Raw genomic sequence first — 26,455 nt, forward strand, 5'->3', positions numbered from 1 at the left:
GGTTGCTCTTTTTTATTTTTTTTATTTCACCCAGCCTTTCATTTTATTTTAAAACCCAGCAGCACAGACGGATCTCACTGATCCATCCGTGTTTGTTTTTTACAGACTGATGCATTCATCATGGATATCCATGATCCGTGCAAGCATCTGTCTGCTATCCTGCACGATCTAAAGATCGGCAAATCTTTAGATCGTGCACGATAGATTTTGTGACACTTTGTGCAGCTTTTCCTGCACATCGTGTCCTGGAATGCCGAGGAGAGTTCGAGGGAAATTTGCTCACAATATTGCATCGTGAGCACATCGTCTAGTGTGTACGCACCTTTACTCTAATTTTTCAAATGCATGATTTTATCAACATTTAATGAATATGTAATATCCTCTTCATATATTATTTATCAATATTTCAACATTTATTACAAATATATTTATTTTATCAATAACATTTACAATTTGGTTATGTAATGCTTCCTAAATTGAGGTATAAATCAACAATCCATTTGTTGCTCTATTGGGTGAAAGATTAGGAGGGGGGTACCAAAGCAAAACAAATGACCAGTTGATGAATGAGAATTTTTGTAGTTATTTATTTTTTATTTTATTCCTTGGTCCCCTCCCCCATCTCCAGTAGAGCGAAGGGGTACTTGCATGTACTCATTTTTAATCGTGTGTGTACGGTTAATTAGCACTGTTCTAACATAGCCTGAAAGTCCTCCCTATAGTGAGAATAAGTTGCTGAAGCCACCTACCTACTTATTGCTGTTAAAGCTGAATGATAAGTATATACTGTTTAGCTTAATTAACTATTAGAAAAACCACAACTAGCTCCCATCTCTTTAGTGTAGTTAATATAAAAACTAAAAGGTTCTTTCAAGTCTAAGGAAGTGAGGATGCTATGTTTGGTATTCTCTTTTCAAAATAGATTAATCTCATCTTGCCACCTGTATATTAGTAAGAAATCCCACTTGGTCATTGTTAAGGAGAGAGAGGACAGTTTGGTTGTCAGGTATGACATTTTTATTTATTTTTTTTAAATTTGGATGCCATGAAGAATATATTGGCTGATAATTATGGAATATTGAATCTATCAGTCTTATGAGTTATTCAAGAGCTTGTGAAGTAAACGGTTTGCCCATGATGACTTAATCGAAAGATTTTTAGGATGGGCAGGTCAGTATTAGTAGAAAACTTTTGGAAAACCTAGCAGAGAAGTAACAAGGCCTAGAGTCTGACAATTCTCATTACAAATATGTATAGTGAATTGCGAACATGTTGTGTACACAAATCAGGGACGACAATGCTAATATTGTAAGAGGTGCAGGGAATAAAGGGATCACAATATCTCTCTGGTTGTAACACTTCTCTATTGTCTTCGCTAGTCTAGCCATATTTTACTATATCTGTAATCTATATTCTCAATAAAAGTTATGTTTTATTCCTCTCTATGATAAGTCTGTCCCACATAGAACTCTGCTCTTTCCCTGTGTTTCTTGATATAGTGGATATAACCGAGACTTGGCAGGATACAAGTTATGGCTGGGAAGTGAAATTGGAGTAGCATGTATAGGGAAGGATATGGAAGAAGAGGGGGTTGTATATAAATGTACTGTAGACCTGTTTGAAGACTTGCCATCCTAGAAGATACTTGAAGATTATGATAATGTAGAGTCTTAATGCATAAGATATTCATTGAGAAAGACATTAATAAAGCACTGTGTGTTATAAGCCACCCAAAATAAATAGTTGTAACAAATTAGTACAGGTTGAGACTCCCATATCCAAATATTCCTAAATGCGGAATATTCCAAAATGCAGAATTTTTTGAGCATGACTGAGATAGTGACACCTTTTGCTTTCTGATGGTTCAATGTACGCAAACTTTGTTTAAGGCACAAAATTATTAAAAATATTGTATAAAATTTCCTTCAGATTGTGTGTGTATAAGGTGTATATGAAACATAAATACATTTTGTATATGTGCACAAAATGATTACAAATATTGTATAAAATTACCTTCAGGCTTTGTGAATAAGGTGTATATGAAACATAAATGCATTCTGTATTTAGGCTTGGGTCCCATCCCCTAGAAATCTGATTATAGTATGCAAGTATTCCAGCCCCTATTCAATTATCCCCAGTTATCTGGGATTTCTTTTCAGGTCTCTTGAGACCTGAAAAGAAATCTGCATTGACACCTCAGTTATCAGGTGACAACAGCAAGTTAATGCACAAATCCTTATACAGGTTGAGTCTCCCATATCCAAATATTACAAAATACGGAATATTCCGAAATACGGAATTATTTTGGCATGACTGAGATAATGAAACCTTTGATTTTTGATGGTACAATGTACACAAACTTTGTCTAAGGCACATATTATTAAAAATATTGTATAAAATTACCTTCAGGCTGTGTGTATAAGGTGTATATGAAACATACATGAAATTCATTTATGTACACAAACTTTGCTTGAGCCACTAAATTATTGAAAATATAGTATAAAATTACCTGCAGGTTGTGTGTATAAGGTGTATATAACACATAAATGCATTCTGTGTGTAGATTTGGGTCCCATGCCCACGATATTTCATTATGATATGCAAATATTCCAAAATACGGAATATTCCGTTATCCAAATTACCCTTTGTCCTAAGCATTTTGGATATGGGAGACTTAACCTGTATTTTACAACGATTCTATGTATTAATGCCTGTTAAAACGCTCATTTAACGGGCGTAACACAGCTATCGAGTGAAAAGGATTCTATTTGAATAGCCTCGGACGATAAACTACAAGGCTATCTTCCTTCCCCCAACCCCCTGATAAGTTATTGGGGCTAATTGTATTCCCTTCTCTTTTTAAGATGGGAATTCAAAGAGTGAATGAAGTAAGTAAATAAGGAAACCGGTCAACAAAGACTGAAGTTAAAAGAAAAAAAAAAATGAAAGATTAGAAGTCTAGCCTTAAATACTTTTCAAATGAACAAACCACAGGAAAAATTTAATTGATGCTATCGGACTACTTAAAAATAATCTAAAACTATATTCAGTAATTGATATATTTATGGATTCCACCATATCCAATATCACAATATTGTGTTAGAGCTGAAGTGGTACCAATTCTTAAAATGGAAACAACTTTGGAACCAGAAATTTATAGTGACCCCGATTTAAGAACTAGGTATTTTATTTAAAGGACTATATGGGATGCAATTTGAGAATTGTCAGCATGGTTTCATGAAGAACTGTAATGCTTCACATAGGTCAAGAGCTAAAATTAGAGAGACGACAGGTACCTGAGATCCTAAGAGAGGACGTCACACATTGACAGGATCTGGCAGATGGGTTATGACTAGATCTAGAAAACCATTTTACAAAAGTTTCCTTCATATTCCATAAGGGCTATAGTCTGCTGCATAAAATACCAACCTACTCTGGTAAAGGTTTTCTCCAGTCAACTCCATGATCAGTGAGGGTATTTTTATTTTGTGTGTACCTGGGATAAAGACCTCCTAGACAGAATGATTTAGGGAGGTAATTAATTTAGCTTTTGAGGTTAGTAGGGAGTAATTATGGTGGATCATGGCTTTTGGTTTACCGTTTTGACTTTTTTGGTATTTTTTTTTTTTATTGCACACTGATGGGTACACATTTGGTTCCTTGTAAAAGGCAGTTAAAGTTGTTCCTTATCATGGATGTCAGTCATTGTGTTATTTTTTGTAATACTGTGCCTTAAAACATGGACTAGACGGTGAGACTGATTGCAGAGTTTTGATGACTTGAGAGGTTTCCTCAGTTGTGATTTCAGAGTTAGTAAGTGCCAGTGTAGCGAGGCTTAGACAGGGATGAATAAAAAATTGTAGGTATTAGTTTGTTGAAATGATATTCACTTAAATGTTCCTTTTTACATCAAACTCCAGTTGAACTTCATTTTTAACAGTTGACTGTTACAGGGGAGGGGTGATATCTGTAGACTTGCGTAAATAGTGCAGGCGGGGATGTTTACTGCGCTAGTCAGTGGACTGAGTAGTAAATTTGTAGGGTACCCTGGGGGAGTTGGTGCAGGAACGTAGAAAACTGTGCTTAAATATGAGCAAACAGGAGATTATCAATGAGAGAGTTTGATTATCAATGTGGAACAGTATGAATATTTGATCTGAGGGGTATGTATGAGGGTTATGTAATAGATTGTTCTGTATGTTTATTTTCAGAAGCATGCAATAATACTTGGAATCAGTAAAGTGAAATTTACTTGGCTGTAATTGTCTTATAGAAAATGAGTATTCACTATAAGTAAGTGTATTTGTATTTACTATGTTACAGAATGGAGTATAGTGAGAGAGTGCATAACATGTTAGTTGTGTCATATACAGTTAGTTTGCTTACAATACCACCTGTAATATAGGTAGAAACAGCACCTCAGGAGGAAAAGGAGGCTGGTCCCTGGAGGCGATTAAGAACATCTGCAGGTGCCACAAGGGAAAATTACCATGTTCACTGTGAGCTTTCCGATTGCCAGATGGGTTTGGTGAAGCTTTGATTTTGCCTCTGGGATTGTGAATTCCCACTATAGTATAATTTGACCATTTATGGCCAGGTATGCCAAAAACAGCTGGACTTGCGGATGGAACAGGTTGCTGTGTTGGCACACCTGTCGGGTTATATTCCAGTAAGTGAATGGGACAAACACAATACAAGAGGTATAATTGAGAGCTGGATCAGGTCCCAATTCTTAATGGGGAGTTCAGCAGTGTATCTTACCTAGTACTGCCATACTCAGGATCACTAGCAACACTTATTACAAAAGATGTGACACCTCACTGACTGGAGTACACTGGCCTTCTGTAGAATATAAGTGCCAGCTAAACCACTTCATCAGGGGTGAATTAGTCGAAGTAGAATAGAGACAATCCAAAGTTTCCATTAGGAAACTATTGTTTATCTTAGATATAATTAACGTAATAAGGGGGGCTCTATCCTGCTTCCAAAACTGGGCTATGGCTGCTTTAGCGACTATAAAAATTTGGCCAATAAGATAACTGATATATTGGAATATTATCTGAAAACACATGTAGGAGAACAATGGCAGGGGTCAGAGAAACTTGCAGGCCAGTGGTTTGTAGGATTAAATTTTCTACTTCAAGCCACAGGTGGCGAATGACCGGACAACCCCAGAAGACATGTATAATTTCACCCACCTGACCACATCCTCTCCAGCATAAAACTAGATTGGGAAGGCCAAATCCTGTGCAATCTAGCTGGGGTCAGATACATAAGGTAGAATAATTGAATAAACATCTCAACATGCGAAATACATTTGGACATCTTAAAAATGGATAAAAAATAATTGAGACCAAGCATGTGGTTCCAAACAAATGTGTAGGTCATGTTCCCATTGTAAATGAACCCGGGTTTTGTCTGTCTGATCTGCCGAGAAGTTAAGGAATACTAATAAGAGATACCACCCCTGCGAGAGGACGAGGAGAAACGAGACAAAATATATGGAGGGATCCTATAGTTAGCCACTGCTACCAAGGGTAAGGATTGAACCCAGTGCCTAATTTGAAGACATTTTATAGAATTCAGTATGAGGCAAAGAGTATCGGGACTGCAATTGGGTAAATGATTGAAAGGAGTCCCCATAAATAAATTGTTAAGACTTCGGGCTCCATGAGTGATCCAAATAAGTTCAAATTCGGGTTAAGGCAAGACAGGCCTTGTATAGAAAAGTTAGTCGAGGGTAAATGTATTTCTGAAAAGGCCAGCAAGTCTATCCCATGATTGAGTGTTACCTTAAGGTGCCCATCCACTAAAAGATATCAAAACGACTGCACGATTACGACATTGTAATCGTGAAGTCATTTGCTCGTTCAGTGTAGGCATTTCAATCATCTGCGTTATCGTCAGGTTGTCCAGCATGTTCGCCCGATGATTGATATCTAAACGACCAGGGGGAGGCGCGCATTGCTGGTCGTTTTAGACATTTTTGCATACTATTTACGAACGATTCAATTGCTCAAATTAATTGTCTAGTGGATGGGCACCTTTAGACGTAATCTAGGGAGTATTCTGGAGCCAGCCAGAATCCATAACAAATCATATAAGGGCAACCTACCTATTATGTCTCCTTCCAAGGTTTATAATTTGGGGCTGGGGACCAGTCACTCATTTGGTCAATCATACATGAAAGTTGATACAGCACAAGATTAGGGTATGCCAGACCTCCTGCCGATCTGGGCATGATTAAATACTTTTTAGCCAGTGTAGCTCTTATTATGCCATACATATTTATTGAGAACAGCATGAAAACGGTTCAGCCACATTGAAGGGAGGAGCCCGGGGATAGACCTGAACAAATATAACATTTTGAGTAAGAAAGATTTTTTAACTGCCGCTATCCTGCCCATCCAGGAGACCTCATGGTTCATCCAGTCATCTGTGAAAGATGAGAGTTGTTTCAGGAGGGGGCCATAATTATATTCTAAAATATAATCTTCAGAAGCGGAGAAGAAGATACCCAAGTATGGAAGAGAAAGGGAGTGCCACTTATATTGAGACTTAAGAGACCACAGGAGTAGAGGAGAGAGATTCAGTGTGAGAACTTCAGTCTTAGAAGCATTTAAACGGTAATATGAGGCTTCAGAATACTTTTGCAACGCTCCATGGATGGAAGATTCTGGGTGAGTTACAAAAAGCAGGACGTCATCCGCAAAGAGACATATCCTATGTTGTGTGCCGTTAACTATTGGACCGTTAATAATCGTACGAATACTTTCTGCTAGAGGCTCTATTAACAGGGCAAATATCAGGGGAGAAAGAGGACACCCCTGTCTCAGACCATTGCTAATGGAAAAGAGAGAGGACAAGAAGCCGTTACAAAACCTTCTAGCGCCTGGTGTGGAATATAAGGCAAGGACAGCATCGAGGAACCATCCAGAACAAACAACTTTAAGAAGAACAGCCTTCATATAGCTCCAATGAAGCCTGTCAAAGGCCTTTTTTGCGTCTAAGGAGAGTGCCAGGAGCGGGACCACCACATGCGAGAAGTGCTCGATAACAGTAAGTGCCCTACGGGTATTGTCTGGAGCTTGCCGCCCTGAAACAAAACCCACCTGTCCGGATTTATCAAATCTGGCAACAATGGATTAAGTCTATTAGCTATCATTTTAGCGTACAGTTTGATATCCGTATTCAGTAAAGCAATAGGTCTGTAATTTTGAGCAAATGCAGGATCTTTACCAGGTTTCGGTATGGTAACAATACAAGCCTTGAGCATTTCTGGAGCAAAAGAATCCAGGGAAGAACCCACCCCAAACACTCACAGCAACACAAGAATAACATCATTCTGAAAGGTGGTGTAAAAGATATTAGAAAAGCCGTCCGGACCAGGGGCTTTACCACGCTTCAAAAATTTTATAGCGTCTCTAACCTCGCCAGCCGTCCAGGGAGCGCCCAAGGACTCTCGAGTCTGAGCATTAAGGGTAGGTAGAGATAAATTGGAGAGAAAAGCAGATATAGTCTCCGAATTAGGCTGTGGCGTGCTTACATCATCCTTTAAATGATACAAACGGGCATAGCATTCCGCAAACGTATTGGATACATACAGTGGGTTAGTTAATTTGGCGCCAGTCGTCCTATAAGGCTCTTACTGAAGTCTTAACCACCTTATTCTTGAGTTTCCGTGCCAGGAGGCGGGACGCTCTATTATATTCAGTATAAAATCTTTGATTCAGTCTGTCGATATTAGTAATGACTAGCCACCCCTCACTTTTTTACAGGACCATTGGCAAAGTAAAACATTGGGTAGTGGTGCTCAGAGAACGCAGGCGGGGATGGCGAGGCAAAATGGGTCTCGTGAACTGCCACAATATCCATTTTATGAGAACGGAAAGAGCGCAGGGCAATCCTCTGCTTCTGGGGGCAGTTTAAGCCGTTAGCATTTATAGACATGACTCTCACCTTAGGGGCAGAATGGGAATTGTGCAGGTCCCTTGGAGGGTAAAGCCCTCCGCAGAAAAAAACATTCAGCAATAGTAAATAAAAGAACATATATGAGCAATTTACCTGTAGAAATTGAAATTGGGGCTTGGAGGCACAGAGGGAGGTCAGGGACAGTGGGACGAACATAAATGGTTCCTCCAAGGGAAACAGGCCACCAAACTATATGGTGGGTAGAGTAGCATAGTGGGGGTAGAGACATAGGGCCTAATTCAGACCCGCTCGCAAGCGGGTCGATGGTGCCCTAGTGCACATGCGCGAGACCCGCATAGCGACAGCCAAGCTGTCGCTATGTGTCTCGCACCAAAGGGGGCGTGCTGTCGATGGTGAGGACAGTACGCCCCCTTTGGTGGGCGTGCCGGGGGCGTTGCCCAGACGGAGGCGTTCCCATGGGAACGCCTACCGTCTGGGTCCGGCCCCACTGACATCACTAGTGATGTCAGCGGGAGTGCTTTTGGCTCTGATAGAGCCAAAAGCACTCCTGGGCTTGTGGCAGCGAGACCCTACCACAGGGTCTCGTCGCAAGCCCAATGGTCTTGACCATCGCGACCATCTTTTTGGCCGCTCGCATAAGCTGTGGCCGCTCCAAGTTTAGGTAGGAGGGCCCTGATTCAGAGCGAGCGCTCTGGTCAGAGCGTCCGGCTCTGAATCAGGCCCATAGTTCCCTCCACTTGGGGACAGACATAATATATAATGGTAAAACAGAATAAACTCACCTAATAAAATATAGCAATCTTAACATGAAATACCAAGATAGGAATGTAAGAGCATCCCTGAATAAAGGGCCGTTGTTAAGTATAATATGTATCGAGACGATTGAGGAACCCACCGAGGGCTCTGCTAATGACCAGCATCATATATACTATATAATAGTTACAGAATCCAGAGTCCCGATATCACAGCAAACAACCACCATGAAACATAAGGAAATATGGCAACTCCAGAGTCAGGGCTCTGTATGACACAACAAACAGAGTATGCTAGGAATGCTGTATAGTGGGATCACATGACGCCCAAACATCATTTACTGCCCTGTACAGGAGACCAGTACGGCCGGATTTGAGGGACGGAATCATTAGACACTGACGACAATGGAATCTTCCATCCATCCAGAGCTATCAAACCATCCTCTAGGGTCATCAGAACCTTTGTGTAACCAGCATGTGTGATTATCAACTTTGCCGGAAAGCCCCAGCGATGTGAGACTTGCAATTGCGAAGGGCAGCAGTAATGCGGGAAAACTATCTCCATTTGGCTAACGTGAGACAGGAGAGAGGTCCCCAAACAATTGTAGATTGTCTAGAGCTGCCGCCAAATGTCTGTTTGAGAAGTATGGAGCAACTGGTCTTTAAAATGAAAATAGTGCATCTGAAGGATAGTGGCCCTCATTCAGAGGCGGTCGCAAGAAGCGATCGCTCTCTCTGAATGAGGGCGGCCGCTTCTTTTTTTTTTTTTTAGTGCGGCCTCCTGGTCGCTAGCTAAGCTGTGGGTTACCACCCACAGCTTAGCGACCAACCAGGGTGATGGTCGTGATGATCAAGACCATCGGGGCTTGCGACCAGACCCTAAGGTTGGGTCTCGGCAACCGCAAACCCCAGGGAGCTTCCATCTCTGATCGCGAGGGAAGCTCCCCACTGACATCACTGCTGATGTCAGTGTGGCTGCCCGCAAAACGGCAAGCGTTCCGTCAGGAACGCCTCCGTTTGTGTAGCCACCCCCCCGCCCCGCCTACAAAACTGGCCAAGCTGTCGATCAACATAAACAGCCGGCCCTTTTGTAGAGCGCTCCGAAGCGAGAGAGTTTCTCGCTCCAGGTCTTGCGCACGCGCAGTGCGACCGCTGCGCATGCGCAGGACCAAAACATCGACCCGGTTGTGTGCACCCAGCGCTTGCGACTGGGTCTGAATGATTTCCAGTGTCCCATGGAGAACCTGCTGGAGCATTTTTAGCTTTAGGTAGCCGGTGAATGCGATCAATAAGTAGCTAGGGTGCGGGCATGTCGGGAAGCAATTTCTGATCCCCATGGCAACCTCAGCATGCCCAAAGGATTTAAACAGATTCTGGTATCCTACGCTCTTTAAATTGTTCCTACAAGCCCTATCTTCAAGGTTAGCCATCTTATCTCGGGGTGTGAAGAACTCGGCTTGAGTAGTTTCATGAGCCGACATGAGGTCATTGTGAGAAGCAACCATCTCCTCCATCTTATTCTCGAGATGGTCTGTACGATCACCGAGGTCATGGACATCATGCTTTAATTCCTGAATGGAAGTTGTCAAATCAGATGCAATGTCCTTCTTGAGGTCACTCAACAGGAGTAACATCCTTCGTAAGGTGATAGGTTAATCCATGGATGTCTCTTCAGATGGTAAGGAGGTAGATGGGGTCACTGTGTGGCTGAAGGAACTGTATCTGACATTGCAAGGGGCTGCTGAGATGGAGATGGGTGAGCCGTCGTTGGTGGGGTGGCTGACAGAGCCCGAAAAAAGCTCACCGGGAGAACACCCTTTGGAGGTTTAGCCCTCTAAGGCGCCATAAGATATATTGGTAAGCACAGAGTATATATAAATGCTGGTGTAGCTTTAAAAGAGACATAGCGGGGCTACAAGGCATGAAACATGCAGGTGGTGGGAGAACATTCACATCATGTTTATATCAAGGCCATGAGCATGTTCGAAGCCGTATCATACCTGAAACTATGCCAGGGGCAGAGAGCATGGAGCTTAGGAATGTCCCCAGATCATATATCTCCAGTAGTAAGGCTTATGGGGATCCAGGAGCTTTCTTGGAAGATCTCATAGGAGATCCAGGAGACAGCAGACACTGGAACAGGGTAGACACCGGTGCTGGGCAGCTCCTAGCGGTAACAGGCGGCAGCGGGGAGGCTCGGGTTGCCTGATCGGTGCTTTAGCTGCAGAGGGAAAGGGGAGAGCAGCGTGAAAGGCCACTTAGAACCAGAGCAGCAGGAGACATGTCCTCCTCGAATGGCAGCTTAGCCATGCCCTTATGATAATATCATTTTATGTAGTGTATGTAGAGATTGTGGGACCCTCAACATTAACTTTCAGACTACTGGTGACTTTGTCAAGTCAGCTAAGCTTTGGGTTGTCAGGCATGTGAATGATAAGAAACCTTCCCCGATACTGTTGCCAGGGAAATCTAGCCTACATTAAGTTATACAGTATAGCTCCACAAATCAAACTTGAAATATCCACGTCAACTGCTTGAGTAGTCCATTAGACATTCAAGTATTGGGCTACAGCATATTGTAGAATCACAATGAATAGTGGAGTTGATTCCTCTTTCGTCCAATCGGGGGGACACTCTACCTCCTCCAGCTATTCAGTTTTTTATGTAGTGCCTGATGGAAGAGGTGCAAAGATTTTAACTCTACTCCAGGGCACTACAGCATCATAATCTGAAGCATTAGGGAAAATCGGACCTTTGTCTGGGCAGGCAGTTATTCCTGCTGTCCATTTGGGCCCGCCAGTCCTTTGGTGGCTTCACTCCCCAAACCTGTCCAGGGGTTGTCTGTTTTAATTATTAATGTTTATCAATAGCAGAAGGACTACTTTTACGAGTGACATATTTCTATGATGCCGATGACAGAGCAGGGCACACCATTGTGCTCTGGAAAATGTGACAGTTGGTGAACTCTTCCTGTGCACCTGCTGGGTGACCTGGAACATATGACCTGCTGGTTAGTCTGGAAACTGTAACAGTTATCTGAAGCCAGATATATCCAATCGTCTTACGGGAACCTCAATAGTGAACCCCCATGTCACAGCATCATTTGGGGGGTGACAGGCTGATTTCCCCAAAAATGACAGTACTTTCCGCTTGTTACAGTATCGCCGGGTGCCGTTAACACATACTTTTGAGTTTGAATACGGGGGAAAGCATGCACACGCGCGATACTTTAACGCCTACAAAACAGGCGAAGTCGGCGTTAAGTCCGGGCCGCGTTAACTTAACGCGGCTCGGCTCAAATTAAATATGGCTTTATGCCATTACATAGTTTTTCAATGATTTATTAGGCGCACAGTAAGGTAATTAGTTCCTAATATATTTGAGTGACAATGAAATACATAAATGTAATTGCGTTATTCTCCTCCCACCCCCTCCATATCATTCAAACAGTAGCAGTAAGACTAATTTAAAGACTACGATTTCAATGCGCATGATCACTTTCTGTCTTTAAGATTACCCTTCTGATATTTTCATTCACTTTAAAAGGAAACTGGTTGAAGCAAATAACGTGTAGCAATCATTCTTTATGCTTTGTTTATATTCCGAGCAGGTTAGTTAAAGTAAGGGAAACTGTTTCTTTATGTTGGCAGTACATGCCTGAGATCTCATATAATGAAAAAAGTTTTAAACGCATAAGACTCAATCCTATCTAAATCTTTGAAAAAAAAAAAATCATCATAACACATTCTGAAGGTCACATCTCATAATTGTATTTAGAAGTCGATATACCAGGCTTTTAACATAAACACATAAGGATTGGTAAATTCAGTAAATACACTTCACAAAGTTTTTATAATTTCAGTTTTATTTTGGATATAATAAAGGTTAATTTTAACAATGAATATCACTGAATAAAATAATGTGTGACCCATAATAGAATCTTTTCCTCTCTCTAGTGTATGCCAGAGATCTCGCATAGGGTAAACAAAAAATTGACAGAGAGTGTCCTTGCATAGAATAATAATACATTTTTTAAACCACAACTGGTAATTTCCTTTTGACTGTCTCACAATGACCACTTCAGCCCAAATATAATAGACTGTGAGATGTGGGCAGCTACAAGGTTTTAGAGATGATCGCTAGACTTAACACAGCTATTAGTTTTAAGGCAAAACCAATTGGGTTTTGAGTAAAAAAAATAAATAATTGTTTTGAACCTACCAGCTTCATTGATGAAAACTCTCTACTGCCGCATCATACAAGCCCTTATGCTGGGTACACACTTATCCAATCCACAGCAGATCAGACTGTTTATATAATCCTACTGCAGATTCTACATCCATTCCTCGCTACTCACTTGTCCAATTTTTCAGCAGACCTCCAATCTGTGTCTGCTGAAACAGTCTGCTAAAAAAAAAATACATTCACTGTGCAGGGAAAAGGGATTTATTAATGAGGAATTTAATTATAATGGTGAAGAGGGGGATGTTGAGAATTAATAACCCGATTATTGGAGTGGAAGAGGTTTCCAAAAAAACTAAATACAACGGCATGGGGTTCCCCCAGAGCCATAACTAGCCGCGGGCTCATTTGAGCTGGCCCTGGTTAAAAAAATACAGGGAACAAAACGTGTAGGGCTCCCCCATATTTCATGCACCAGCACCAGGCTCTTGGAGCTGGCACTGGTTCTAAAAATATGATGAACTAAACAAGTAGGGGTCCCCCATATTTTCAGAACCGGCACTGGGCTCCACTAGCGGGGGGGGGGGTAATGCTACAGCCAGGGAGCACACTTGCCGGGGTCCCCAGGCAAAAGCCTTCATCTCCCCTATAACTATTCAGCCCAGGCCGGCAATTCCTTAGGGAGTGGGGACCCCCCCAATAAAGGGGTTGCCCCTCTCCAGTGCACCCAAGGCTAAGGCTGAAGCTCGGGGCTATCCCCGGCACCCCTGGGCTGTGGATGCCGATTTGATAGTCCATTATTAAAATATTATGATATTGTCTCTTACAGGTGGAATTACAGGTCCCAGCAAGCCTCTCCTGCATGCTGGTACTTGGAGAACCACAAGTACCAGCAGACGGGGCATTAAGGATATGCTGGTACCTATAGTACCCCTGTAAAATAAAAACATAACACCGAATGTTTTAATTTATTTAGTTGCAACTTCACCTGGGGGGCAGCGGCCTTTAAGCTCTTTTTTTAGGACCACCGCCACCTCCCCCAGTACTTCCACGGCATCTTCACCTGACGGCCTTTTAAGTTCTTTTTCATGGCCGCCGCCCATCCAGGACTTCCCCGGTGTCTTTGATCTTCAGGAGATCTTCTTCGCTCCTCCTCCGCCTTCGGACTGACACCTACTGCCTCGCGCTGACTTATATAAGCCAGCATAAAGGGGTGGGGCAATGACGTGTCGATTGGCTCAACGTGGCCATCTTGAATTTCAAAAATAGTGCCGCAATGCCATTTTTGAAATAGGAAGCTGCGCCGTTGTCCGCTACCAAACTTTGCAAGGTAAGCCACCTCCCACATTGTCCCACTGATGCCTTCCGTGCCACCTCCGCCATGCCCACCATTAACCATCGCCATGCTCGCCGCGTCCCACCACAGTGGTAGACGGGTATCCCGCACCACTGCTACGCTGATTGTGTGTTGGGCTGCCGGGACCAGTGATTGGTCGCCAGCTCGTGTCTCCGCAGCTTACACACTACAACATTGGTCGGCGGTTGGGTCTCCTAGTTTTTAAGCATGTTTAGAAATCAGGAGACACGACAGGCGACCAGGATCTGGTCTGGGGATCTGTCGATGGCGAGTACACATTTGTCCAATGTCCGACAGACCCGTCGGCTTGGAGTCGGATCTCCCGAAGATTGGACAATTGTGTACCCAGCATTATGCTGGGGCATTTGTGTCCAAATGATTATTTACTGATAAGGCAAGTTGTGAAAGTTTTATTATGTTTTTCGTTAGAAACTGGAGACGTTTTTAAATTTGATTTTCTCAGATTTTAAAATGATAAACCACAGAGTAAGTAATAAGCAATTTTATATATTGCATATACAGGGCAGCCATAAATACATTTGCCCTATTTAGAGCCGTCTGTAACGAGATCTAAACCAGAATGTTGCCACAATTGGTAGGGACTAATTAGGACAGCAGGGGTCCACGAAAAAATTGATTTAGTGCAAAAAGATGCCGATAGAGGGAATATGGTGCTGTACAATGTGAAACCAGCATGACAATCGTTAGACAACTGAATAAAAAGAATAAACGGTAATGAACGATTACCATTTATTGTGTTACACTAATGACCGCATCAAACATTTGTCTAAAGTTCTAATTAGTCTCCCTACCAAATGTGGTGACATTCTGGTTGTTACATGAAGCTACAGACTGCTCTGAATAGGGGAAGTTTAATTATGGCAATCCTCTACAATTTGAGCGAAAACTCTACTTCTAACATAAAATATGTTCCTCTGTCTGTACTAGAAGCCATCTTCTACACTCAGGCCATGTGCTGTGCCTCTGAGAATGCAAAACCTTCTCCACTAATTGAGAATGTTTTTTATTATATTTAATTTTAAGGCCTAACTAGGTCTCACAGCTCTTGTCAGACCTGTTAATTTAGCCATGATTGGAAGGGGGAGGGGAGGAAAGTAGAAGAGACATTCCAAAAATGCTTTTAAGTAAGCCAAGACCTCCAGCATAGTTTTTCTGATTATAGTTTGTTACTTAAAAGCCTCACTAGGTTTTGTAGAGCTCTTTATGCACTCTCCTTACCTCTATATTATGTCTGTCTTTTCTCCTTTCTGTATCTATGTGCAAAATCAATAATTACTAATATTAAATAAAAGCCTCACTAGGTTTAGTCAGCCTTATTTTTATATATATATATATATATATATATAATATATTTATCCAGTTATTTATATAGCAAATATAATTCACAGTGCTTTACAGACAATACTTGCCCGTTCACATAAGTCCCTGCTCCAGTAGAGCTTACAGTCTATTACCTGCTGCATGTATACACACTGGGGTTAATTTTTTTTTTTTTTTTATTGGAGCCAATTAACCTACCAGTATATTTTTAGATTGTGGGAGGAAACTTGAGTACCTGGAAGAAACCCACGCAAGCATGGGGAGAATATACAAACTCCACACAGTTAGGGCCGTGGTGGGACTCAAACCCACGACCTTAGTGCTGTGAGGCAGTAATGCTAACCATTTCACCATTCGTGCTGCGTATATATATGTGTGTGTGCATATATGTATGAATATACAGATAGATATATTATAACATATATTTGTGTATATATAATGTGTGTGTGTGTGTATATATATATATATATATATATATATATATATATATATATATACACACACACACACACACATATAAAATATATATATATATAATTAGGCATATAAATATATATATAATGGCCAGCACAGATGGTGTAATGGTTAGTGTTACTGCCTCACAGCACTGAGGTCGTTGGTTCGATAACCACTACGGCCCTAACTGTGTGGAGTTTGTATATTCTCCCTGTGCTTGCGTGGGTTTCCTCCGGGTACTTCGGTTTCCTCCAACACTCCAAAAATATACTGGTAGGTTAATTGGCTCCTAACAAAATTAACCCTAGTGTGTATGTGTGTGCGCATGTGATAGGGAATATAGAGTGTAAGCTCCACTGGGGCAGGGACTGACGTGTATGGCCAAATATTATCTGTAAAGCGCTGCGGAATATGTGTGCGCTATATAAATAACTGATAATAATATAATAGGCATCATTTTGGAGCTCATCTTAATGCTGCATTGTGCAAGGAGAGTCTCTGTCACTCTATACCAATGTCAGTACTTTCTTTCAAGGACAGGAATGTAAAAAATTCAGCAGAAATGGAAACTATCTGACCCCTTTGACCCTGAGTGAGTTAAAGGTCAGCACATTGTTACACTTTAGATCCCTCAAATGCATTTGAAAAGTTGTGGGAACGTGAATACCTGTGCTATGAGACTTTTATTTATTTATTTTTTCCTTTCCTGGTCCCAGGTTCTTAGGTCATTTGTATGCTGCTGAAGCACTCATCTCTCTGGACAGGATCTCTGATGCCATCACTCACTTGAACCCAGAGAATGTCACAGATGTGTCCCTGGGGGTTTCATCGAATGAACAGGAGCAAGGTTAATGAAACCACAATTGACTAAAATCATACTTTTATCTGCTTTATGGAATGGGTGGCAATGTACACACGTGCTTATACATAAACACAAGTATTTCCAATCATACCACTTCATAATTTATCTGCAGAGTAATCAGCCAGTCCATGAATACTAAATGCAGTGACTCATTTTATTGTTGTGTAACCTTCAAACATGTTTGCTCTATTTGTTCTCTCAGGAGAGAACACTGTACATTAATTATCACTTTTGACTTACAGTAACATATCAATTTAGATTATAATACATCACATCATAAAAATAAAGTAGTGGGCTGAATGATTGGTTAGAAGAAGGTAGCATCAGTGAGTGCCTTGTCCTGGGACTATTGACCTACAGTAACAGTTAAAGAAGCTTGTTACCATTGGTTACAACACAAAACTGGTCTGTGTACTTATCTGTATCCAATGTGCTGTTATGTCCATAGATATCCAAAACAAACATTGCCGGGATGACACAAAACCCTATCAAACGTTATATAGCTAACCATAAAGATAAAGCTATGTATGTGTTAAGTTATAGCACACACATTCGCAGAAGTTTACTGAGAATATTTCAGTCATTCACTTTAGTCCCTCCCCCAGTGGAGTTTGCAGTCTGTTACCTATCACATGGATGTTACACACTAGTGTACAATTTATGCCAGAAACTAATTAACCTACCAGTATGTTTTTGGATTGTGGGAGGAAACTGGAGCACCCAAAGGAAACCCACGCAAACATGGGGAAAATATACAAACCATACTGTGCCTTGGCCAGGATTGGAACTCATCCGCTCAGCACTGCGAAGCAGTAATGCTAACCTCTACACAGCGGATATGCCCAAACTAAGAAATGCCAAGTTATTTAAAACTTAAATCCACATTCAAACGTCTTGGTCTGTGTATTACTAGATCTAAGCCATAATTAAATCTAGATAAATCAAAACATAAAGTATACTAATTTATTCTGTACCACTTTTTGTTTTTCCTTGGAAAATCTTGAAAGGTAACTTAATTACATTTGGTTACATAAGGATGTTTTAGAATTATTTTTGGAACACAAACCATAATCCACTTAGAGATACTGAATTTGAAAGAAATTTTAGTTAAATGGAACATTTTGTTTTAAACTCGTAGTGATCAATTCACTTTGAATTACTGGTTGTGTCACCATCCTAATCACTGCTATGGGACATCATTACATCCCTTTAGGCTAAATGCTTCTCACAAAAACTAATGTCTGCTGTTATCAATGATAATGTTAATTTACTGAATACACAATATATCAACAGCCACCATAAATTAGTAGCTTGTTTCATAATCCCAGACATTTTGTCTTATTATGTGGTTTTGTTTTACTAAAATACTCTATCACTTTCTAATACTCTCTTGCCGACCGTTTTGCCATACTGACTACTGTGTAACCAGGCGCACACAGCCTGGTTACAAAGTCGTTTTTATTTGTTTTAAATAGTAAAAAGCAGCCTTTTGTGATGCTCCATAGAAATATTTAAACCCTATTTTTGTCTCTGCTACAAAATATCACTTTTATAGTAGTTATTGAATATTAGGCCTAAGTCTTTGCTGGCATCTGGATGTGGATATAAATTCAGAAGACTGGTACGTTGAAATAGAGTTTAGATGTACCTTCTGAGAGGGGAAGAAAGCGTTAATTACAAAGGTCCTTTTCTGCTTTTAACACTTTCTACATCAGGGTCCATAGGGTATCCACAGGATACCTTGGGGTATAGGTGATGACGTCAGGCATCGGGCACCATAGAGTTAGTTTTCAGCCTCCCAGGATGCACTAGGGTCCCCCTCCTATACCCCGCCCCCGAGCCAAGGCATCTCAGTTTCGTTTGGTGCCTGACCAGAGTCTGATGCACCTGTTAGAGGGGGGCTAAGAGCCCCTGACGTTTTCTACAATGCAGCTGTGGCTGCACATCTGGAAGTACAGCATGGACAGTCAGTACTGACGTCCATGCTGTCTTCCCTACACCCCCGCCGGTACCAGAACGCCGGTACCGATCCGGGGATTCTGGTAAGCATCTGGGGTCACAGCTAGCGGTGATGCCACATGTTTGGGACCATGGCCAGATCTAAGGGGGACAACAAGGTAAGCAGCGGGGTTCCGCGGTGGGAACCTTCTGAACAAGGTCCAGAGTCTCCAGGCAGGGGGCTCCCTGGGGACTGGCTGCAGTGTGGAGCCAGGTACTAACCTGCACTTCCACTACCCCCCGGGACCGCGGCAGAGCGGTAGCGCTGCCGCGTCCAAGGGGTTAAATGCATGCCAGGGGAGCGCGCCTTCCCTGTCTCACAGCCGGCGCCTCCCCCGCTGCACACAGCCCTCTCTGCACACGCTGACTGGCCCGTCGCAGCGCTCCTCCCCCAGGCCAGCCTCCTCTATGCTCCTCGGTGGCCATCTTTCTCAACGCATGGTGAACGCTGCTGGAAGCTTGAAACGGAGGCATCGCGGTCTGGGTCCCCCGGCATACCTCTCCTCCGCTTGGTCAGGTCTGTGTATGCAGTGCTGTGTCCTACCAGGCTCCGTGTCTGAGTAGTTGAGTATCAGCTCTGATAGTGCAGGAATTGATTTTCTTTGCATTGTATGGGACTTCTGCTAGCGCTGCTGCCTGTACTTTCAATTTCTTCTGTCAGCCATTTCACTGTCCCTGATCTTTCTGCTAAAGCCCTTGCGGTGCGGTGCTTGCAAGGTGGACTCACACTATACTAACAAGTATCTGTGAGAGGGGTCATATACTTACCTTCATGTCTGAGAGTGACTTTCCTCTCCAGCTTCCGTGTACTACGTGTAAGGTACCAATAGCGGAGGGGGAGGGTAACGCGGTGTTACTTATTGGTGCGGCCAATTACTGTCACGGCAACGGTACAGGAGCCGCCCTGGGCTTGTTTCGCCAAAGCGCTTACAACCCTGGTGGGCCAGTTAGCTCCGCAGCCTGTGTTCTCACAGATGGGATTGTCCCAGCAGTCAGTGGTGTCGTCACCCATGCAGGGTTTCCCGAGGCAATTGATGGTACCCCACAGTCTCCCTATTTCCCCTCCCCAGGTCTCTCAGGAGCCTGCTTGGTTTAATAAGTTCTGTACAGCACTTGTCGGACGTGTTACAAGTGGAGGCTGTGTTGCGGCCACATAAGCGGCCGGTGGCGTCTCTGTCTGCTCCTTATGAGGATGACGACGTGACGTCTGATGATGGGGAGATTCTGGATCTTTCGGGCCAGGAACCTCTCCGTACTAAAGAGTCAGACGCTAGGTCCAAGGTATATATTCCTGGACTTATTCGGGCAGTCCGCACAGCTTTAGTGATTGAGGACGAAGATCCTCCGGTGTCCAAATCTAAATATGCCTTTTTTAAGGATATTAAGGGTGACGCCACAGTGTTTTCTCTTTCGGGTCAGTTAGTGGACCATTTAGAGGAAGCGTGGAAACAGCCTGGCAAACGGTATCAGCCGCAGAGACGTTTGGCGGTGGCTTATCCGTTTGCGGATAATTATTTTTCTAAGTGGGAATCCCCTCCACAGGTGGATTCTCATGTGACACGCCTAGTCCGTAGTGCCACTTTGCCCATGCCCTCCATGTCTTCCCTGAAGGATGCTACGGACCGTAAGGTGGAGATCTGCCTAAAGTCCATTTATTCTCTTGCGGGGGGGGAGCAGCTAGGCCGGCTATGGCCATTTGTTGGGTAGCCAGAGCTATGGAGCGCTTGGCTGATACTTTGGAGGCGTCTTTTGATTCCGACTGTTCGGCTGAGCAGACCGAGTTGATAGGCAATCTCCGGGACTCGGCCACTTATATCAATGAAGCGGCCTTGGATATCAGTACCCTGGCGTCTCGGATTTCTTCGGCAGCTGTACCTGCTCGTCGCACCTTATGGTTGCGATCTTGGAAGGCGGACGCTGATTCCAAAAAGGGCTTGGAAGCTTTGCCTTTTAATGGAGAGGTTCTATTTGGTCCGGACCTGGACAAAATTGTAGCCACGCTGGCGGCAGCCAAATCTGCATGTCTCCCGTCTGCTGCAGTTCCTTCCAGTTCAGGTACATCGTCCTTTCAGCCTTATAGGGCCCAGGGTAGGCCTAAAGCACAGTCCTTTCCCCGACAGGCTGGCCCAAAAAAATCGGACAAGCCCCGGAAGCAGGCCTGGAGTACCAGACGTCCGGCCCCTAAGCCAGATGACAAGCCTGCGGCCTGACGGTCCGGGCCTCCCTTTGGGGGATCCCAAAGTGGGAGGCCGCCTGCTGCAGTTCGCCCAGTGTTGGTCGGTTACCACGACAGACACTTGGTTCTCGAGGTGGTTTCTTACAGGTACGCCCTCTCCTTTCGGCACAGGCCCCCGTCTCAATTCTTCACCACGGGTCTTCCATCAGACCAGAACAAAGCCTTGGAACTGCGGAAAGTGTTGCACACTATGCTCCAGGCTGGAGTTATAGTGCCTGTTCCATTCTCCCAGAAGGGCCAGGGTTTCTATTCCAATCTGTTTTTGGTGCAGAAACCCAATGGGTCGTTTCGTCCGATCCTCAACCTCAAAGCACTCAACAAGTCTTTGCGGGTGCCAAGGTTTCGGATGGAGACCCTACGGTCCATCATTCTGGCGCTGGAACCTGGGGATTACATGGTGTCGTTGGACATACAGGACGCTTACCTGCATGTCCCTATTCTTTTACGCCATCAACAGTTCCTCAGGTTTGCAATCCGCAACGACCACTTTCAGTTCCGGGCGTTACCTTTTCGGCTGGCGACAGCACCACATGTATTCACCAAGGTGATGGCGGTCATGGTGGCTTCCCTGCGGCTGCAGGGAGTCCGCATGTTACCGTACTTGGACGACCTTCTGTTGGTGGCAGGATCTCCAGAGCTCCTTCTACGCCACTTGGACCTGACCATTGCGGTACTGCAACGGCACGGCTGGTTGATAAACTGTCAGAAGTCCACCCTGATCCCGGTCTCAGAGGATTCTGCACCTCGGAGCCTTATTGGACTCCTGACAGCAAAGGATCTTTGTGACGGGGGGAAAGATCTCTGCCTTGCAGTTGAGGGTGCGCAGTTGTCTGCAGAATCGCCGTGTGTCTCTGCACTCGGCAATGAGGTTACTGGGCTCCATGGTGTCGGTATTCGACATGGTGGAATATGCCCAGTTTCACTCCAGACCTCTGCAGCAATTGATCCTGTCCAAATGGAATGGACTGCCTCAGAGTCTAAAATCCCAGACGATGGTGCTCACTCCGGAGGTTCGCCTGTCCGTAGCCTGGTGGTTGCAGACGACCCATCTCAACAGGGGTCGTTCGTTCTGGTTGGCGAATTGGGTCCTGTTGACAACGGACGCCAGTCTGCGAGGCTGGGGAGCAGTCACGGGTCCACACTTGTTCCAGGGCAGGTGGACTCGGGCGGAAACAGAGTTTCCAATAAACATCTTGAAGCTCCGCGCGGTATTCAATGCTCTCCAGCAGGTCACCAAGGTCACCCAGTGCAGGTCCAGTTGGACAACGCTACCACCGTGGCCTACATAAATCGGCAAGGAGGAACCCGAAGTCGGGCGGCTCTCGTAGAGGTGTCCCGAATCCTGGTTTGGGCGGAGCGCAATCTCCCAGCCGTATCAGCAGTCTTCATCCCGGGAGTCCTAAACTGGGAGGCGGACTTTCTCAGTCGCCAGGACGTTCATCCGGGGGAATGGTCTCTGCACCAGGACGTCTTTCAACTTCTGGTAGACAGGTGGGGTCTTCCAGAGATCGACGTCATGGCGTCACGGCACAACAACAAGTTGCCGGTGTACAGGTCTCGCACAAGAGACGAAAAGGCGTCTCTGGTGGATGCTCTGTCCGTCCGGTGGACGTTCCGGTTTGCTTATCTGTTTCCTCCGTTTTCCCTTCTTCCACGGGTAATCCGGAAATAAAAACAGGAAGGACGGACGCTCCTGTTGATAGCTCCCGTGTGGCCCCGGAGGCACTGGTTCTCAGACCTCCAGGGACTGTCCGTGGACTTTCCTCTGCGGTTGCCGTTATGTCCGGACCTTCTGTCACAGGGTCCTTGTCTTCACCCGGACCTGACTCTGCTGTCTTGGACGGCGTGGCTGTTGAGACGGCTATGTTAAGGTCCAGGGGGTTTTCCAGCTCTGTAGTGCAAACAATGCTAAGGGCTCGGAAACCATCCTCTGCAAGGATATACCATCGTGTGTGGCATACGTTTTTCCAGTGGTGTCGGCCGAGAAGTTATGCTCCTCGGGAGTTCCGTCTGTCTAGAGTATTAGCTTTCCTACAGGCGGGACTGGACCATGGGCTTCGCCTTGCGTCGCTGAAGGTGCAGGTGTCTGCCCTGTCCGTCTGGTTCCATCATAGGATTGCTTCAATCCCTGATGTGCGCACTTTTATGCAAGGTGTTCTCAGAATTCAGCCACCTTTTGTTCCACCGGTGGCGCCTTGGCATTTAGCTGTGGTCCTGAGGGCTCTCCAGGGACTGCCGTATGAACCACTGGGCTCAGTGGACCTCAGATGGCTGACAGCTAAAACAATTTTCCTTCTGGACATTGCTTCGGCCAGACGTGTTTCTGACTTAGGGGCTCTCTCCTGTAGAACCCCTTTTCTGATTTTCCATAGGAACTGGGCGGTGCTGCGCACTCGTCCTGGTTTCCTTCCTAAAGTTGTTTCCAATTTTCACATCAACGAGGAAATCGTTGTGCCGGCTTTTAACTCACCTGATCTTTCAGTGGGGGTGGCCACTTTGGATGTTGTGCGGGCCTTAAGGATTTATGTTGACCGCACTTCTTCGTTTAGGAAGTCGGACGCCTTGTTTGTCCTCTATGGCTTCCATAAAAAGGGTTGGCCTGCTTCAAAGCAGACTTTAGCAGGCTGGATTCGTATGGCCATTTCTGAAGCTTATCTTCATGAAGGCCTTCCGGTTCCTTCCTCTGTGAGGGCTCATTCCACTAGGTCTGTGGGTCCTTCGTGGGCTGCTCGACGTGGTGCCTCTGCAGTCCAGATCTGCAAGGCTGCCACATGGTCCTCGGTCCATACCTTTGTGAGGTATTACGCGTTTGACACCTTTTCCTCTCAGGATGCTTCCTTCGGGCGGCGGATTCTCCTTTCAGCACAGGAGCGTCCCCATCCTTAAAGGATACTGCTTTGGGACATCCCCAAGGTATCCTGTGGATACCCTATGGACCCTGATGTAGAAAATAGGAGATATGGTAAGAACTTACCTTTTGTTATCTCTATTTCTACAAAGTCCATAGGGTTCCACAGGACTCCCGCCCTGTCGCACCTGTGCTGCAGATGGGCTTTGCTCTGGTCACCGGTTTTTCCGTCTCCCTCTGGTGAGAATGTGATTCTTGTGTGTGTCCAGATCTTTTTTCTCTCTCTGCCTTCTCCTCCTCCGGCCTATGGCTTGGTACGTAACTGAGATGCCTTGGCTCGGGGGCGGGGTATAGGAGGGGGACCTAGTGCATCCTGGGAGGCTGAAAACTTTAACTCTATGGTGCCCGATGCCTGACGTCATCACCTATACCCCAAGGCATCCTGTGGAACCCTATGGACTTCGTAGAAATAGAGATAACAAAGGTAAGTTCTTACCATATCTCCTATTTTTTATTTCAAATTTTGTATGTGGCTGATCTGTAGGTTCATATAATGTCTAGATAAACCAAATTTACTCATGTGACATAATGTGCATGTGCAAAAGCAGACAGATCACAGGTGCACAACTCCAAATTACTGATTATATATAAATATATATATACATTATGCAATAAAATGTTGCAATCAAGAGGTTTTTAGCATAATCATGGCCAAGGTTATGGGCCTATCCACCATATCCAGGTAACCTCTGTAGGGTAGGTCCCTAACATACTAGGGTTCAAATCCAGAGCGCAGGACACCCCTAAATCAGCACAGCCGAGCCACCCCAGGGTATCGCTATAATGAGAAAAGTGAAGTAAGAAAGGTAAGAGCAGCTATGGCTGCATGGAAAGGTGAAAATACAAATATAATAAAAACAAACAGTAAAGTGTTAAAATTGTGCAAAAAAGGAAGAATGTGTTACAATGCGATGCCCTGAAGCAGACCAACCAAAGCAGTCCAGGGGACCCACGCCCCAAAAATCAACCCAAAGTTGCACTACAGTATATAATGTGCATGTGACCTAATGTTTTTTTTTTACATTTTGCAGTGTCTGATAAAGGAGAAAATGAGCCTATGGAGTCTGGTAAGAATATTTTGTTTCAGGGAACACAGCATTTCTAGGTAGTTTACGGATTTTATTTTGTTAACATAAAACAGTAGACTTGGCTGTTCAAAGACAATTAAAATAATTTACTTTATTTGGCACGCACAATTTTCACTAGTTTTCATTAATCGTTTACAGCAGTTCTACATTGTGTATGCTGGAGCTTCACTAAAATCAGATATGGCTACATACGTATATCTGATCATTCTGTTAGCACAGGAGTCCCACAAATTATCTTATATTTATATTTTTCACCTCAGTCTGCTCCGCCCCATCCCCCTGCTCTGACTACTTCTCAGTTCTACCACGCCCCCTCTCTGCTGCACTGTCACCCCCATTCTGTCCTGCAACCATCCTTTACCAGGTCCACCTTCTCTCCTGCTAAGTCTGTCCCGTTTCCCTAGCAGTTGGACAGCGGCTCCAACTGCGCATTCTTGGTGGAGACGAGACAGACCTTATAGAATTATTATTATTATAGGTTTACAAAGTAAAATAACTAAAAAACGTACAGGCCAATGGGCATTTTGTTCACAATAGTTAGTTTGAATTGTCTTTGTTGGCAGCTTAAGATTTACCAATCGTTACATAAGTGTGTTATTGTTACAGCAGGGAAGCAGATGCCCCAGTGCTACCCAAATTCAGTCACATCAGCACGGACCATGATGCTTTTTAATCTTGGGAGCGCTTATTGCTTACGTAGTGAATATGATAAGGCAAGAAAATGTCTTCACCAGGTAAAATACCTTTATTATTCTGCTACTCCTCTTATAGCCTAAATTTTGAAATTGTGTATGTAAGGTCTATTATTAGGTAAAATGCCTCTTGTCCCCTTTACTGGTTTATCATATTTTACCAAAATGTGAGCTGGTACTTACCATTTTTAAATGGCTTTCAGGATGCACAGAGGGGGGTGTTATTTATGTTGCACAGCGTGGTCTTGAATGAACACTTTTGAGCAGATGCAATTATGTGTAGCAGACTTTACCTTAGATTTTTTTTTATACATTAATATTTAAGAAAATAGCTCCTCATTATATGATATGATTATTTCCTCCTGAGGAGTGGAATCGGAAGCAAAAAAACATTTGGTGGAAAGTCCAATCAAGGTTTAAGACCATCAAACCCTTTATAAAAAAAAAATAAACATTTTCTTTTATTTTGCACATGATGTCTTAACCCAGAAATCACCCGTTTAGTAATTTTGTTTTTTTCTGCATCCTTTATATTCAAGGCAGATATATGTCGTTTTATTGTCCTTGGACACTACATTCTAAAGGTGCCCACACATACTGATGTGCACACGATCAGCCAATGTGTACGATTTATGTACGATTTCCCTTGAA

General features: G+C 43.8%; 1 protein-coding gene across 3 annotated transcripts in view; it reads left to right on the top strand.

Annotated features, from left to right (window-relative positions):
* CNOT10 (CCR4-NOT transcription complex subunit 10) overlaps positions 1 to 26,455 on the top strand; it is a 118,409-nt gene that overhangs the window by 86,179 nt on the left and 5,775 nt on the right. For all 3 annotated transcript variants that reach the window (XM_088462771.1, XM_088462773.1, XM_088462772.1), the window contains 3 exons: positions 16,737 to 16,867; positions 25,056 to 25,091; positions 25,719 to 25,846. In XM_088462771.1, coding sequence (XP_088318897.1) covers positions 16,737 to 16,867; positions 25,056 to 25,091; positions 25,719 to 25,846 — 295 coding nt within the window. The remainder of the gene's footprint in view (positions 1 to 16,736; positions 16,868 to 25,055; positions 25,092 to 25,718; positions 25,847 to 26,455) is intronic.

Source organism: Taudactylus pleione, unplaced genomic scaffold (genome assembly GCF_031769625.1).
Source record: "Taudactylus pleione unplaced genomic scaffold, aTauple2 ptg000053l, whole genome shotgun sequence".
Taxonomy (NCBI): Eukaryota; Metazoa; Chordata; class Amphibia; order Anura; family Myobatrachidae; genus Taudactylus; species Taudactylus pleione.